This window comes from Syzygium oleosum, unplaced genomic scaffold (assembly GCF_021117445.2).
Source record: "Syzygium oleosum isolate NSW1041296 unplaced genomic scaffold, Sole_v2.1 Sole_v2.20, whole genome shotgun sequence".
Lineage (NCBI taxonomy): Eukaryota > Viridiplantae > Streptophyta > Magnoliopsida > Myrtales > Myrtaceae > Syzygium > Syzygium oleosum.
In genome coordinates, this window is record NW_026607504.1 from 3,021,445 (window position 1) to 3,036,726 (window position 15,282).

Genomic DNA, 15,282 nt, shown 5'->3' on the forward strand with positions numbered 1-15,282 from the left:
GGGTCATGGGTCTAAACATAATAAGTGTGTTAAATGGGTCATAAACGGGTTGTAAACCTATTTTGACCCAACCCATCTCCATGACTCTCTCGCCCTCACTTACTCCGCACTCTCATCTTAGTTTAAGTATGAGTTTTCTTAGATTTGGTTAGATATGAAATTAATTTAACAGTACTGGACGGGTCGAATATGAATTGTGTATGAATCAAATCGGGTACGAGTCTATCTGGATCGGACCATTTTCGACCCGATCCGACCATCCTATTCGACGGGCCCAAGTCTCGACACAGCTCTCGAGCTTCCATAATATATGCTATTACGTTTAATAGCAATTCGCTGCAAAATGTGGGTGGAGAAATGTGGGGGATTTGAACAGAGGCAGCAACGAGCAAAGCAATGAAGTCACCGGAGCGAGCGAGGGAGAGAGAGAGAGAACACACAGGCTGTATTTAAAACCCCCCCGAGCCTCTCGCGCACATTCAACTTGCGCTCTCGCTCTCTCCCCCACCCCCGCTTATTCTATATGCCCCCATGCACTCTCTCTCTCTGTCTCCCTCTCCCTCTCCCTCTCTCTCTCTGTCCATGGCGCTACTGAGGCGGCGGCACCTCCTCTGGTTCTAGAGAGAGAGAGAGAGAGACAGAGAGTGCCTCTCTATTTTCTCTTCTCTTCTCTTGTCTGTGAGTGTGAGGGAGACGGGGGGGGCGGTGGTGGTGGTGTGGAGATCGCCGCATTTAATGATGAGCAGCAGTCCCTGATCCCATTCCCCTCTCTCCCCCTCCGCCATTAACGGTCACTTCCCTCTCTCTCTCTCTCTCTCTCGCCGCATATATAAGAAGCACTAGCAGCAGCAGCAGCAGCAGCAGCATTCATTCAATACAATCCTCACTCCTCCGCATTGAAAACCTCCATCTCCCTCCTCTCTCTCTCTCTCTCTCTCTCTCTCTGCGCCTGCGCGTTGAAAAGGAGGAAAGGTTCCGATCCGTACGATCCTGCCCCCGCTTTGTTTAATCCCTCCCCTTCCCTCCCCTGCATGTAAGCGCCGAAACTGATATCCCGTCCCCGTCCCCGTCCCCCCCCACCACTCTGTGTTCTTCTTTTTTTTTTCGGTCCTTGGGAGTTGTGGCGGAGTCTCTTGGAGGTACTGATTCGGGTCTTGGCCTTTTCTGTCGGTTTCTAGTCGGCGGCGGCGGCGAAGGCGAATCGGTGGGAAATGTTGACTTGCATAGCCTGTTCGAAGCAGCCGCAGCCGCTCAACGGCAGCGGATCTCGGTCCCTCCCCCAGCAAGAGGACGACGCCGATGCCGTGGGGACTCCCAGCACCAAGCACGCCATTAGGGCTCTCACTGCTCAGGTAAGTGATATGTCCCCCCTCCCCCCCTCCCCTTCTCTTCTCTTCTCTTCTCTTCTCTTCTATTTTGATTGCCCTGAGGAAATGCCCGGCGGGAGGATGTGGGGATTTGAGTATTACGGAGGTGTGCGGGAAGGGGAGGTCTTTTCGAAATGAGAAGAATTTGTCAATCTCCTGAATGAGAAAATTCAGGACTTGGTCATTGCGTCCGGGGATAATTGGAAAAACCAGCTCTCGGAATAGAATGTCAATGGAGTGGCCAAGGAAAATTTAATCTACTGTTGCATCACTCGGGCAATCGAACCGACGAGAACGAATTATGGCTAAAATTAACCGAGATCTGGTGGCTATGCTTTTCTTGTTTCCGGTTGAAGTGGAGGATATAGATCCGGTGAACGGCGTCGAAATTTTTGTTCTTTCAGATTAAGGACATGGCTTTGAAGGCTTCGGGGGCGTACAAGAATTGCAAGCCGTGTTCGGGATCGAATCACAACCACAATCAGAACTGTGCCGACTCCGAGACCGCCTCCGATCCGGCGAGACTCCACTGTCACTACCGCAGGGCGGGTAGCTTGAACTCGACCCCTAGGTTGTGGGGTAAAGAAATGGAGTCGAGGCTGAAGGGGCTTTCGAGTGGCGAGACTACGCCCGCGTCCGTGAGTGGCCGTACCGAGTCGGTCGTGTTCATGGAGGAAGAAGAGCCTAAGGAGTGGGTCGCGCAAGTGGAGCCCGGTGTCCTCATCACTTTCGTTTCATTACCTGAGGGAGGAAATGAACTCAAGCGGATTCGATTCAGGTACTTCCCCTGTTGTTTGTTGTTGTAGTTTGGTAGATGTGAGCTCATTATCTTTCCGTTGGACATGATTGGGCATGTATAATAATTCTTGTAGGGGCCTCCTTCAGTTGGATATTCTTTGATTTTAATTTGACCGGAAGCTTCATGTTGTTTGGACGTGTTACCAATGTCTATTTGTTAGTTGTACCTGGGATTTATGGAGATATTAGAAACCCTTCCGGTGGAGCTGTTCTGTTTTCCCATTCAAAATTGATAGTCTTTCTATGCTTTAAGTGACCCACTTGTTTCTGAGAGTTTTGTCGAATCGGGTAGAGAGTCATGAGCTATTTCCCTCGTCTTTTATTAGAGTGGGAGCTGCTACCTGATTACTTGGATACTATCCAGTTACCCCAATTATGAGTGCATATCACAGCTGCAATCCATACATGGCAGTTTTAGACATTCAGTAGGATCTAAAGTAGAAATTTCGCTGTCAACGCAATGAGCAGATGCCACCGTGTTGGTAGTCTTCCTCTGACTATTCTAATATCCCGACTCACCTTATTGATTAGTTTGATAGTATGGAAATACCTATGAATCAGACGGAAAACTGCATGGGCAAAGATATCGATGTTACGAGCATATATTTTATGATTCACCACAGTATCTCCCCCCAAAGTTCAGTTAGTTATTTCCTTTTCTCTTTTAGGAGGTGGGATTGGTGATGGGGGAACCAGTAGGGGGATGGGGATCACTTCTCAATGATGTTGAGAGCACATACTCTAGGCAGTTGAAATTCTCGAGGCATTAAATTCTTTCTTTTTAGGGAACACATGACTCAACCTTTCCTTCGTCATGTTCTTTCTATTTTGGGTGGGTGGGGCCTAAATTGTCATTCGCCGGTAATCCTCTTTAAAACAGAGTTTTTGCGGGTTTCATCTGGGTTCAAGACAATTTTGTTGATGCCATTCTGTAAAAACACTGTCTTATGTACTGGATGGACACTGGTTTCATGCTTCGCAACTGGTGAGCAACTTCCGCATCGAGCTCGTTCTGCCAAATGCTAATTACACGGGTTCACATATTATCTGGAGCTGTTTGTCATATATTAAGTTTCTGACTTAGAAACTGGGTAATGACAATTTCCCCTTTTCATCCTTGTCTCCTGTAATCCATTTGGTACATGTGTAATGATGGACAGATTCACCATGGGGGCAATGGGGGCACTTCCCTGCACAAAGCATTCGATAAATTAATATGGACTATGTAATATTTTGTAATCATTTGTTGAATTTGCCCCCTCATAAATACAAGTGTGTACTTATGAGGCTTGATTCAACATAGGAAGAAAAGATGATTATATTCTGTATTTTGATTTACATTGAGAATGCATGACTTCATAGAGATTGTGAAGAAAATGTAAGCTCTAAAAAATTAGGAGATAACTATTACCTTAATTAATACACATATTATTGCTTATAAGGCATCCAAGTATACAAATTATATCCTATCGTGTTTATGTCCAATTCCTAAACTTTAAAAAATGCACATTTTTTTGCTATAGAACTATTTACAGACGTGTAGATATACGCTCTATTGTAGCCACTTAAGAGTCCCTTAATTTACCTAATATCAAATATGATCTTCAATCATATGCATTTTGCTCTTGTATACCAGAAAAATTAGTGGCGTTTCATAAATATACTCTTTAATTGTAATCATTTGATACACTTTATCCAATACTGAGACAAAATTACAAAATCATATTAATATGTACTTTCTTGGTAGCCGTATCTATTTTTCACAATTGTGATTCAGTCTGCGTCTTTTTCAATTTAAACATATTTATGGTAAACATGTTTTTGAAAACTAATGTCAATCTATTGCTATGTTTCTTTATCGTCTACATAAATGTTCGAGAGTATGTAATTCCCATGTCCATTAGCTGATCTTGTATTATATATTTTGCCCCCGCTAAGATTTTATGCTGGATCCATCCCCATGTAATCCTGCATTCTGCTGCCTATTCATGTCAAGGTTTGAGATGGTTTCTCCCAGTGGAGTAGTTTCCCATATCGTGTAACCTTGAGCACTTAAGATGCATTGATCTGCATCTAGATTATGTGCACAATAGTATGCTTGGTATCAACTCTGTCACTACATCTAGTACTCTTTGTAATATTTGTGGTGGGAGCTGCAGACATTTTGCTGTATCTTTTTTTTTTTCTAGCTCAAAAGATATTTTGCTGTATCTAATGCTTAGAAGGAAGTGATAATATCGTTAGCATCATAAACTGCACCATTGCACAATCTGGGATTCGAATGAATCAATTTGGGAATTCTATTTTGAAATTTGAAGAGTAATGCTGGCTTTTTCCCTCCATTTGTCGGAGAAGTACAAATTTCCGTGAGAAATAGTAAAATCGTCCAAAATGTTGAAAAGAAAAATCTAGCCATTAATTTTGTTGTGAACCTAGATGCCTCAGTTGGTTGTCCAACAATATTCACTCATGATTTGATCTTTATGCTGCAATTTCTCCTAGGATGTAGCTAGCTGTTTCAGGATAAGTTTGATGCCTCCAGAATTCTTTCATTCCTATATTTCTGCAGCTGCTAATTACCATTGTTTTGTATTGATCAGCCGTGAAATGTTTAATAAATGGCAAGCTCAGAGATGGTGGGCTGAGAACTGCGACAAAGTCATGGAACTATATAATGTTCAACATTTCAACCGCGAAGCAGTGCCACTTCCAACACCTCCAAGGTCCGAAGATGAGGTGAGTTTCGCACGCTGTAGGTTGGATGCAAAATCAGTCGTCTCTCACATCCTCAATTGAATAGTTTTCCTATAAACAGCCCCCTCCCTCTCTCCGCCCTTCTCAAAAAAAGAAAAAAAGAGAAAAAGCAACTACACCCCTGATTTATGAGAAAAGCAGAAATGGAATATTGACTCTATTCGTTTATCTTTTCCAGGGCTGCCAGAACGAATCTGCAAAGGAGAGCCCTGTGACTCCACCACTGAGTAAAGAATGCCTACCTCGTGATTATCACCGCTCAATGGGGATGGGCTACTCGTCGTCAGATTCACTTGATCACCGCCCGATGCAATCTCGTCATTGCTGCGACTCGGCCGCTCTTGCTGCAACCCCTAAGCTCTCCAGGATCAGTGGGGTAAAAGCAGAGACATCTTCTGTGGACGGTTCTATTTCATCTAGAGAGGCAGATCACTCTGGAGAGCTTTCTATCAGCAATGCCAGTGATGTGGAGACTGAATGGGTTGAACAGGATGAACCAGGAGTTTATATTACTATCAGAGCTTTGCCAGGTGGCACCAGAGAGCTTAGACGAGTTCGTTTCAGGTAATTTATTTGTTGATGAAAGAAAGGGTATCTACCGGTAGATGATTCTATGTTGCTAAGTTTCCTTCGTTTACTTTGTAGGTTTTGTGAGGTTTTCTGAATTGTCGATCCGTTGCACTTACTTTACATTAATTATCAACTTTTTTTTTACATTACATGGTGCTTCTTTTCAAATAGACTGGGCAGAATTTGTGGATCCAGTGCGAGTCATGTTAGATGAATGTAACTGCAAATGCATTGGTGAAATTGATTGAACGGATCTCAACTCATTTCTCTATCTCTGATGCAGTCGGGAGAGGTTTGGAGAAACGCATGCCAGATTATGGTGGGAACAGAACCGAGCGAGGATACAAGAACAGTACTTGTGACTTTAAAGAAGTACGAGATGCGTGCTCCTGGGAAATTGATATGCCCTCTAGAGTCTGTTTATATAAGTCTAGCTTCCTGGCATGTCCTCATCGGTATAGCTTTCACCTTTATTTAACTTTTTCCTCCTATCTAGTTTGTTGTTAAATATGTCCGTGCGTTCTGGATGTGTATGTTTTTTTCCCTTTCCATTTTTTTGGGTATAGATGCTTTGAGGTTCAACGTCCGGGAGATTTGGCGAGAGGTTTTGGGGATTGAAGAAGATTATTGGGAATGTTAATTTAATTACCGATGTCAAATACTAAAATAAACTTCAGTTACGATGATAATTTCACTTCTGACCTCATTCTTGAACTGTAAATGACATACTACGATCATTGAAATTTCATAACATGCGATATTCACTTCTCTCAACTTTTTTTTGTGCCCGCCATGCTTCATTCCAGGAATCTGAACCTTCTACCTTAGATTTCCAACTCAGGGACGCATGAATAGTTCATCTCTCTCTCTCTCTCTCTCTCTCTCTCTCTCTCTCTGGTGTGTATGTGAATAGGGTACAACCTGATCGACCATGTTCAATGTTCAACTTCATTATCTTTGGAAAGGAAACAGAAGATCTACACTCAAAAGAAGATGATGTACTTGTCCGAGGTATATGTCGTGTTCTTGCACGGGATAACATTGTCTTTAGCTCTCCATCATTTTCGTGCCCCTTTGCGTAAAACAAGAGTTTGGTTCGAGAAGCAGGAACATGTACACCACTTTCGTACATGTATTTGGTCCCAATCGACAATGCAACACCTAGGCATATGTCGTTTTTTCTTCTTTCGCCCTTATGAAGATACGAAGCGCTTAAACCTTTTCACTCTTTCGACCGAAAAAAGAAACCTTTTCACTCTGTTTACCTTTCCCAACATTGCGAAAATGACTACAAGTAGATTTTTCGTCGCGTAGACAACTTCGTACAAGCACTTGCCGTCATAGCCTTGCCCGGCATGCCCTAGTCCGCACATTTAGAGGGAGAGATAGAGAGAGCGTGTGTGCGGATGTTTCGGCTTTGAAGAAACGAAATTAATCCACATTTTTCTTAAGCAACGTTGGTCCAGAGATGTACCATGGAGAAGTACATCTTATCCCGACGGTCGATTGCTATGGTCATGGAACGTGCAACATTGAACTCACAGGACCCGATTGCGCCGCGAGCACGAATTCTGCTGGCGAATAGATCTACATAGAAGGTGGCTCGAGCGTCGGGGCTCAGTCCAGCTCCAAGATTGCAAGATTAGGGAGATAGCTCATAGATTCCTGCTCATGGTGCTTCCGCTTGTCTATCTCTCCCCTTTATATATCCTTAATTGGTTTCATAGATAGAAGTTTTTAATTGATTTACCATTACATTGATTGTATATGCTCTAATAGACTCAAGAAGCCTTTCAATTAAACTCAAAAAGTTTCAATCAGTACGCCATTTCACATGACATTAGAGTATAGGATCTCGAGCTGCTCTTTTCACACATCGACTAAATCTACTCGTCTTGCTACCGGAAGTTCCCAACTCCGACAAATCCTCGCCGGTCCCCAGGTTCCGGCGTAGATCGCCCGTCTTTGACCCGACTAGCCATGAGGCCCAAATCAATTTGCTACGCGAAAATCGGTCCATAAGTAAGAAGAAGAAGATTGACGCCCAGAAAGAATAAAAAAAATACAGTGCACGTGATGGGCGAGAGAAACTGGGGATCCATCACGTGCCGAGGGTGGTCCTTCTTAATGGCTTCCACGTTGAGCGGTGAAGAGCTTGTTCATCATGGCCACTCGCGGTGGACCGGAGGATACCATCGAATCCTCACGCATCGTGGCCTTTTAGCGTTTACTTCTTCTTTTTTTTCTTGGAAAAACGACATAAATAGTCACTGAACTATGGCTCAATGTGTAATATGATTCTTAAATCTTTAATTTGTTCAATATAATCTATGAATTGTAACTTCATGTGCAATGTCATCCTTGAATTTTTAAATTGTTCAATGTGGTCTATCGATTTTTGGTACATACTCAATTTAATCCCTGGATTTTATAAAAACGTTCAATATTGTTCCTAAAAGGACAACATTGAACATATTCATATATGAGAGACTAAATTGAACATGTACTAAAAGTTCAGGATTGCATCGAACAAATTAAAAATTCGGGGTCCTCATTGCATATTGGGCCATAGTTCAGGTTAGGGAATTCATTTTCCTAACTTTAAGCATGCAAATTTTCTTTGACTGTAAATGATTTTCCGTTGACTGATCATTTTCAGTAAACCAAACACGTGAAGGTATAGAAAAATATATCGTGAAAAATTCTTTTACTCAAACAAACACATCCTGAAATTGTAACGGCACGAGGAATTGTAGGGATTGGTGCAAGAAAACCTCACATTGATCATATGTAGTCCGATGATATAACGCTAAAACGAAAAGACTAGCGTAGACTAAGAGTCGAAATGGATAATGAGAAAGGCAAATACGAGGCCCGGAAAAATTTAAATTCAGGACGACTTATTCTGATATCATGTAAGATTTTGTAAAATTACTGTCACTTGTTCTAAAAAACTGTTAAATGAAATAGTGATTTGATATTAGAATATTTAAATGTTTTAGCATGCGAAATTTAGAGATTGGTGGAAGAAAACCTCACGTTAACCATAGGTATGGTCCGATGCCATAAAGACTAGGGCATACTTCACTTCACCAACAAGCATTTATTATGACCTAGTTGATTGGATGTTCCTCAAGCGACTATGCAATGAACATAGAAAAAATCTAAGAAAATGAAAGAAAAATCGCAACCCAAAAGAATAAGACCAAGCATGCATCACAAACAAAATGATGGTATGGCTTTCCGACTTGAGAGATGTCCAAAACCCATTTTTTTTCTAAAAGTACCAATTTTTATTCCATCAGCAGCAATTATAGCTAGCTCATTTAAAAATGGCAGATTTCCTTTTTCTTTTCTTTTTTTCTTTTTCCTTCTGAAATTGCTTTTAATTTTTTTTTTTTGTTATTTCTCCAAAAGTCAAATGGATAGGAATGATGAACACAAAGCCCCGGAGGGCCAATTTATGATGATCAATGCATAGGGCAATAGAAGATCTAGGGATCTTTATGAGTTGTTAGCGGTCCATTGGTAAGTCTCCACACTGCCAATGAATGATGGAAAAAATTACTTGAATATCAATGATGAAAACGGGCCATGGAGATCTAAGGCATGAGTCCAAGATAGTCTCCTTTTTAACTGATCCTTAATCCAAAATGTTAAGAGAAATATAGTTTACCGAGCGTATCTCAACTAGCGATCGATCGATGCATACCTCGTTTACAAGTACCGATAATTGAGAATTGATCGAGACACTAACGAAAGCTCCTTACAGAGTAAGTAAAGAATATTTGTATCCTATAGCTAAATACCAATCACAGGAGAAAATCGATGAAGTCGGGCGAGTCGTGATTCGGGTCACGTCTAGATTATTCGCGACATGACATACGATGGTCAACATATACCGCCATCTCAAGAGGTAAAGCAAATGTCGATAGAGGGTACAAAATTTTCTTTTTCAACTTTTTTGCATTCATACTCATTTGAGTTGACAACATCTTGAAAAAGGATTTTCAATATGAACGAGAGACTATTTTCAAAATTAAAGGGACAATCCAAATAACTTTTTCGGTATATTTTCCCTCTTTCTCATTATCAAGGGATACATGGGAACAATTAGAAATCTCTATTATAAGTTTGATAAATATATTAGTTTGACTATACTTGTTCCTAAAGAGAATAATTCTTTTTTTCATGTACTAAACTCGTATATAAGAAAAATAGAGGAAATTCTTTTATTTTCTCATGAAGACGAAGTACGAAAATGGTAATGATGTGCATCTGTCCTTGGTCTACCCCTATGCACGTGGATGAACATATGATGAAGAAAATTCAAATTGCTTTTCAAGCATGGCTTTGAAATCATCCATGGAAGCTCAAATTGATGCCAAAAGGACACCATTATCATTCATACCCTAAGTGCCAAAAATAATTAACACCCCCTTCCTCATCTTTACACGTCACTCGCTCTTTATTTTCTAAATGACCAATTATTAAATTCCCCAGCTGATGTAAATTGACCATAAGCATCACCCAAGAAAAAGAGGAATAGAATTGACCGATATAATCTCCTGACGAAACTGTCCAATTAGTTATAAACTTATTATACGGATATCAATTCGGTCCTAAACTTTCCAGTTTCTCCAATTAAGTTTCGAGCCTTCATGCAAGATTCCAGTGCAGTCCCTCCGACCAATTTTCGTTGGAATTCGCAGAGGCGGCGGTCTAGTCATCGCCAGCCATCCTGCGCGTCACGCTGCCCGTTGAAACTCATGATACACTGTCATGGTCCATGCGTGGGAATATTTTTGTGTAGATGGAAGGATGCAGTGGTTGGGATTGCGATGGTACGATGTCTACCAATATGAACGTGTGGGTGTCTGTGTCCAATGTTAAAAGCTATGGTGGGCTGTTGGAGAGATTGCATTCTCACGAGTGCGTGCGGGACATTAAGGCCTTGTTCATTGGTGGGATTTGACGTTGATGATCGATGTTGGAGAGAATTCTTGCTTTTTTTTGGAGGGGGAGAAGATGGGTCGAGGCCTTGTCACTTAATGCTCATCTACTATGATCCTGGGTCCCTAGATTGGTCACTTCTTGATCGGAATGGAATCCCAAAAGGTCATACATTCAATCCCCATCAAGCCTCATCGATACAATCTCGCACAAAATTAGTGTAAGATACGCCGTACATAAGTTGAATTAAAATACCAAATTCAAAAGATTAAACACGCATGCGCACGTCCCCGAAAGCAAAAGCACGAAACTAGAGCCCAAGTGAAGCTGAAAACGCTTCACGTCTCGAAGCTTGGCTACCTTCCCTACTACAACATCACCGTCTCGGGCGCCGATCGGCACCGACTTATGTAACCTTCTTCGAGCGAATCCGCAGCATAGCGAACGAAACGTGTAAAGGCACAAAGTTCAAAACCTAAGACCAAAACACACAACGCACACACACACACAAAGAGGGTGCACACATGCGGGTCGTAAAGGGCAGTTCCACACAGTGTGCCCCCAAGAAAAGACGAATACAAGATCGGAGATGGGCGAAGCACATTTCAATCTCGCACGGACACTTTGCACGATCGATGCTGTCGGGCGTTCCATGTTCGAGAAAAGTAAACTATAATTCTAGTGTTCTTTCGTGAGCTTGAAGGGAAGAGAGACATGAACAGAGGGGAGAGAGAGAGAGAGAGAGATAAGAGATGAGCGTGAGAGAGAGAGAGAGGAAAAGGGCACGAGATAAAGAGCGTTATAAATCGACCCGCACGTTGCTTTGCCTTTTTCTCGACGTTTGTGGTTTCCATAAGCTTTGTTAAGGATTCTTGCTTTGATTAATCGCGCTTTATCATCCCCCTCCCCTTCTTTAATCTTTTGCATACCGACATTCCCTTGTCCTAATCCTCTTCTTAGACTCCAAATCAAATCTCACGTCACTCGTTTTATTCTATGGTACCAATTCATTCCAATCTCGCCCTCTAAAAAGCTTGGGGAGCCACGAGTGCAATGATTGCCCCCTCTCATACGAGCACCGCCATCCACGGTATCTGTCTCTCGCTTTCTATCTCGAACGATGGTCTCCTTCGAGTATGATTTTCATCTTGATCTTGTTCAAGATTAAGGAAAGAGAGGGCAAGAAAAAAGGAGGGGAAGAAATCGTTTGCGTCAAAGATGAACCAGCACGTAATTATCACTAATCTGACCCCCCCCCCCCCCCCCTACGTGACATTTGCATTTCGAAGGAAGGAAGGAAGAAGCTCATGGAGAATGGCGTGTGGGTTTGAGGAATTGGGATGATGCTGCTCATTTTGAGAGAGAGAATAATCTCTCGAGCTCGCGAAATTTGTAGAATTGTAGGGCTTAATCGAGAAACAGAAAGCGACGGGCACAATTAGCGATAACTCGACTAGCATAATGCATCGTCAACGAGGTTAGTTTGGTGATAAAGAGGTCACCTATCTTCCCGAGGTCACGTTGCGAGCGAACCCCTCAACGGCTCATGCTGCATCGACCGGCTGCACCTTCGTGGAGAGGTTTTCCGGCCGCTTGGCATCTCGGTAGGGCTGCGGCGACGAGCTCGCCAACCTCGAACTTTCGGGTCACAAACCCTACGAATATCCATAATCGAAACCGGCATTACATAACGGGTGCAGGGCTCTTACGGCAGCATCCATAAAGGGTGGCCACACCCATCCTGATCTTCCACGTACTTCCAATGGATCCCAAGACGAGCGCAAAAGCCACATGCTTTTCGATACACGATAAGCATATGTTCTCGCTTTGGCATCCTAGGCATGTGAATCCAAGAGGGGGTACGTACGTGCGTGCGATCCATTCGACAAGGTCAAGCAAAACACAGTCAACAACCACATGTTGCGCAATTAATATTTCCTAGGGTAAGATCGACGTAAACACCTAAGTCCAATTTAAATACAGAAAAATTAATGTGCACTAAAGTTTCTCTCGATTCTAACATCGAAAGAAGCAAAAAAAAAACTCGAACCAGCCGCATCATTTGACCCCTCCTCCTCCTCTCGACCCAGATTCAAATAAAGAGACTGTTCACACAATTGATCCCAAGTTCGGAGATATTTCGTTCATGCAATTATAAATTAAATTTAGAGGAAAGAATGTGTCCCTTGCCTTCTAATCCTAGGGTTTAGCTTTTGGGAAAGTGCTTAGCTTTTTGAGTGTATGGTCGAGCATTTCCCCTACATTTCAACAGTAATTGGACCAACATCCGTACTTCGTAATGTCAGAAGCATATGATCTACTTTCGAATGAAGAATATTGCCCATAATATATCCCTTCTTCTGTCTATATGCCAAACCGTGAAATCACGAACAAAAGTCATCAAAAACATACCGGTACATCTGTGACAAATTTACTCAAAACTAATTTTTTTACTATGAAAAACTTCAAACTGAAACACATATGACAAATTTACCTTCCGTTAAATTGGATTAATATCACGAAAAATCACAAACCGGTACACTTGAAACTGGTACACCTTTCAACTGCCTCATGTCATCCAACTCAAAAATTTGAAGGTGAAATTTAACGGAAACTAACGGAGGGTATAATTGTCACAAATATACCAGTTTGGAGTTTTTCGTGATATTAACCCCATATGTAACTAGATTGCTTGTATGATCATCGCTTTGTCAGGCTTGCTTAATCGGAGATTACGGTAATACATTTTGGTGAGCAGAATTGCATATCGTCTTCTTTTCATTTAGAGGAAAAAGAGATGATCTCGTGCCAAATGTTCTTCAATTATCGAAAGTCAAATCACTAAGTAATATTTACTCAAGCTTAATAGACGGTACCGTGATAATTTGGTTTGATGGATTAACTTGTGCAATACTTTACCAAAAGTATAGTTCTTTGTATATTTTAATTATGAAAAAGAATTTTTTCATTTGAAAAAAACGTAAAAGGTATGGCTAGATTCATCAGTATCAAATCTTCCAGAGTATAATGCAATCACCTTCCTATACTATCCGCTAAAATAAGAATCATCTTGTTAAAATGTGCCTATGAAATACTCGTTAAATAACCAAATATCGTGACATCGAATATACCAACTTTTCTCGTGATATACACAATCGATATTTTATAGATTGAATATATTTAACAAGTGTCTCGAGAACTCTCGTTAATGTTAGCAAGACCTCGATAAGATAAATGCATCGAAAGAACAAAAGACCAAAAATAAACTTATTTACTTATAAATAGAGATAAATGCATCAAAAGTTCCAAAAATTGTCACAAAAGTGTAATTGAGTCTTAAAACTTTCTAAAAGTGCAATTAAGTCCTAAAACTTGTTATGAAAGTGCAAATTTTTTTTTTTTGATTACCCAGGGAACCCCCGCACGGCCGACAGCCGGGAGGTAAATCTTGGGGGTGACACGTGCTAGCCACCACACACGTGCACAGGTTAAATCACCCTGCGGCACCCGGGATTCGAACACTCAACCTTTTGAGAGAGGAATAGTGCGCGCTCCAGCAGCGCCACCCAGGCGGGTGGTTATGAAAGTGCAATTGAGTCTTAAAACTTTCTAAAATTGCAATTAAGTTTTAAAACTCGTCAAATTAGTTTAGTTAAGTCATGTCACTAGTTTTAGGACTTAATTACACTTTTTGAAAATTTTAAGACTCGATTGCACTTTCATGACAAGTTTTATGATTTAATTGCACTTTTTGGAAATTTTGGAACTCAATTACACTTTCGTGACAAATTTTATGATTTGATTGCACTTTTTGAAAGTTTTAGTATTCAACTGCACTTTGTAACAATTTTTTAGACTTCTGATGTACTTACCCCTAACAAATACGAGAAAGTGATATGTTCATTAAATATCCTAAAACTTGCAAAAAATGCAATCAAGTTCTTAAACTTGTCAAACTGGTTTAATCGAGTTCTATAATTAACACTATTCAATTTGACTAATAAAAAATACTGATGTGGCTATTATTATTATTATTATTATCATTATTATCATTATTATTATTATATTTAAAAATAAGCTAAAATTATTAAAAAAAATGAAGGAGGAGGAGGACAGGAAGGGAGGGGCCCTCCCTGCCATTGTCCTGCCATCGTCGAGAGGGGCCGGTGAGGGGTCGCAGCCCTCCCCCAAACCCAACGAGGGTTGCCAGCCCTCGCCTAGACCTGGCGGAGAGGTTGCAGGCCCCTAGCCGGGGCCGGCAACCCCCGCCGGCTGTCCCCTCCCGGCGATGGCGGGGCGGTAGCGGCGAGGGCTTACAGCCTTCCACCCCTGTTTTCCTCCTTCCGTTTTTTATATTTTTTATTAAGCTTATTTTTTAAATTTGATTTAAATAAAATTAGTATTAAAAGTTAAATATGGGCTAAAACAACGTCATTTTAGTCTTGTGTTTCATACTTTAGCCACGTTACCATCATATAAGAGAGAGAAAATATTAAAATAAGTCACGTCAATATTTTTCGTTAGTAAGTTTAACGGTATAAAGTTTAGAACTCGATTAAATCAATCTGACAAGTTTTAAGACTTGATTGTACTCTTTGCAAGTTTTAGAATTTAATTGTACTCTCGTGATAAGTTTTAGAATTTATAAGGAACATGATCCTCGGAGAAATTACGAAGGAAAATAGTACACAGTGGGTACAGGTACAATAAAATAGTAAGAATGCCATGTCACCGGACGCCAACCTGGCAACTCTTCCAGCTCGGACATTCTCGCTCTCCTCCTTCGCTCCTCCCCATTATAAGAACCCGACGAAGAGAGAGATTTCTGAGTCTCTCTCTC

At 41.3% G+C, this 15,282-nt stretch overlaps 1 protein-coding gene across 1 annotated transcript; it reads left to right on the forward strand.

Annotated features, from left to right (window-relative positions):
* The first annotated feature begins 692 nt into the window (after positions 1 to 692).
* On the forward strand, positions 693 to 6,178 carry LOC115691028 (protein Brevis radix-like 2). Its single transcript, XM_056320234.1, has 6 exons — positions 693 to 982; positions 1,179 to 1,352; positions 1,772 to 2,145; positions 4,766 to 4,901; positions 5,098 to 5,483; positions 5,773 to 6,178. The coding sequence occupies exons 2-6, from the start codon at positions 1,212 to 1,214 to the stop codon at positions 5,849 to 5,851; spliced, it is 1,116 nt and encodes a 371-aa protein (XP_056176209.1). The 5' UTR covers positions 693 to 982; positions 1,179 to 1,211; the 3' UTR covers positions 5,852 to 6,178.
* The last annotated feature ends 9,104 nt before the right edge of the window (positions 6,179 to 15,282 follow it).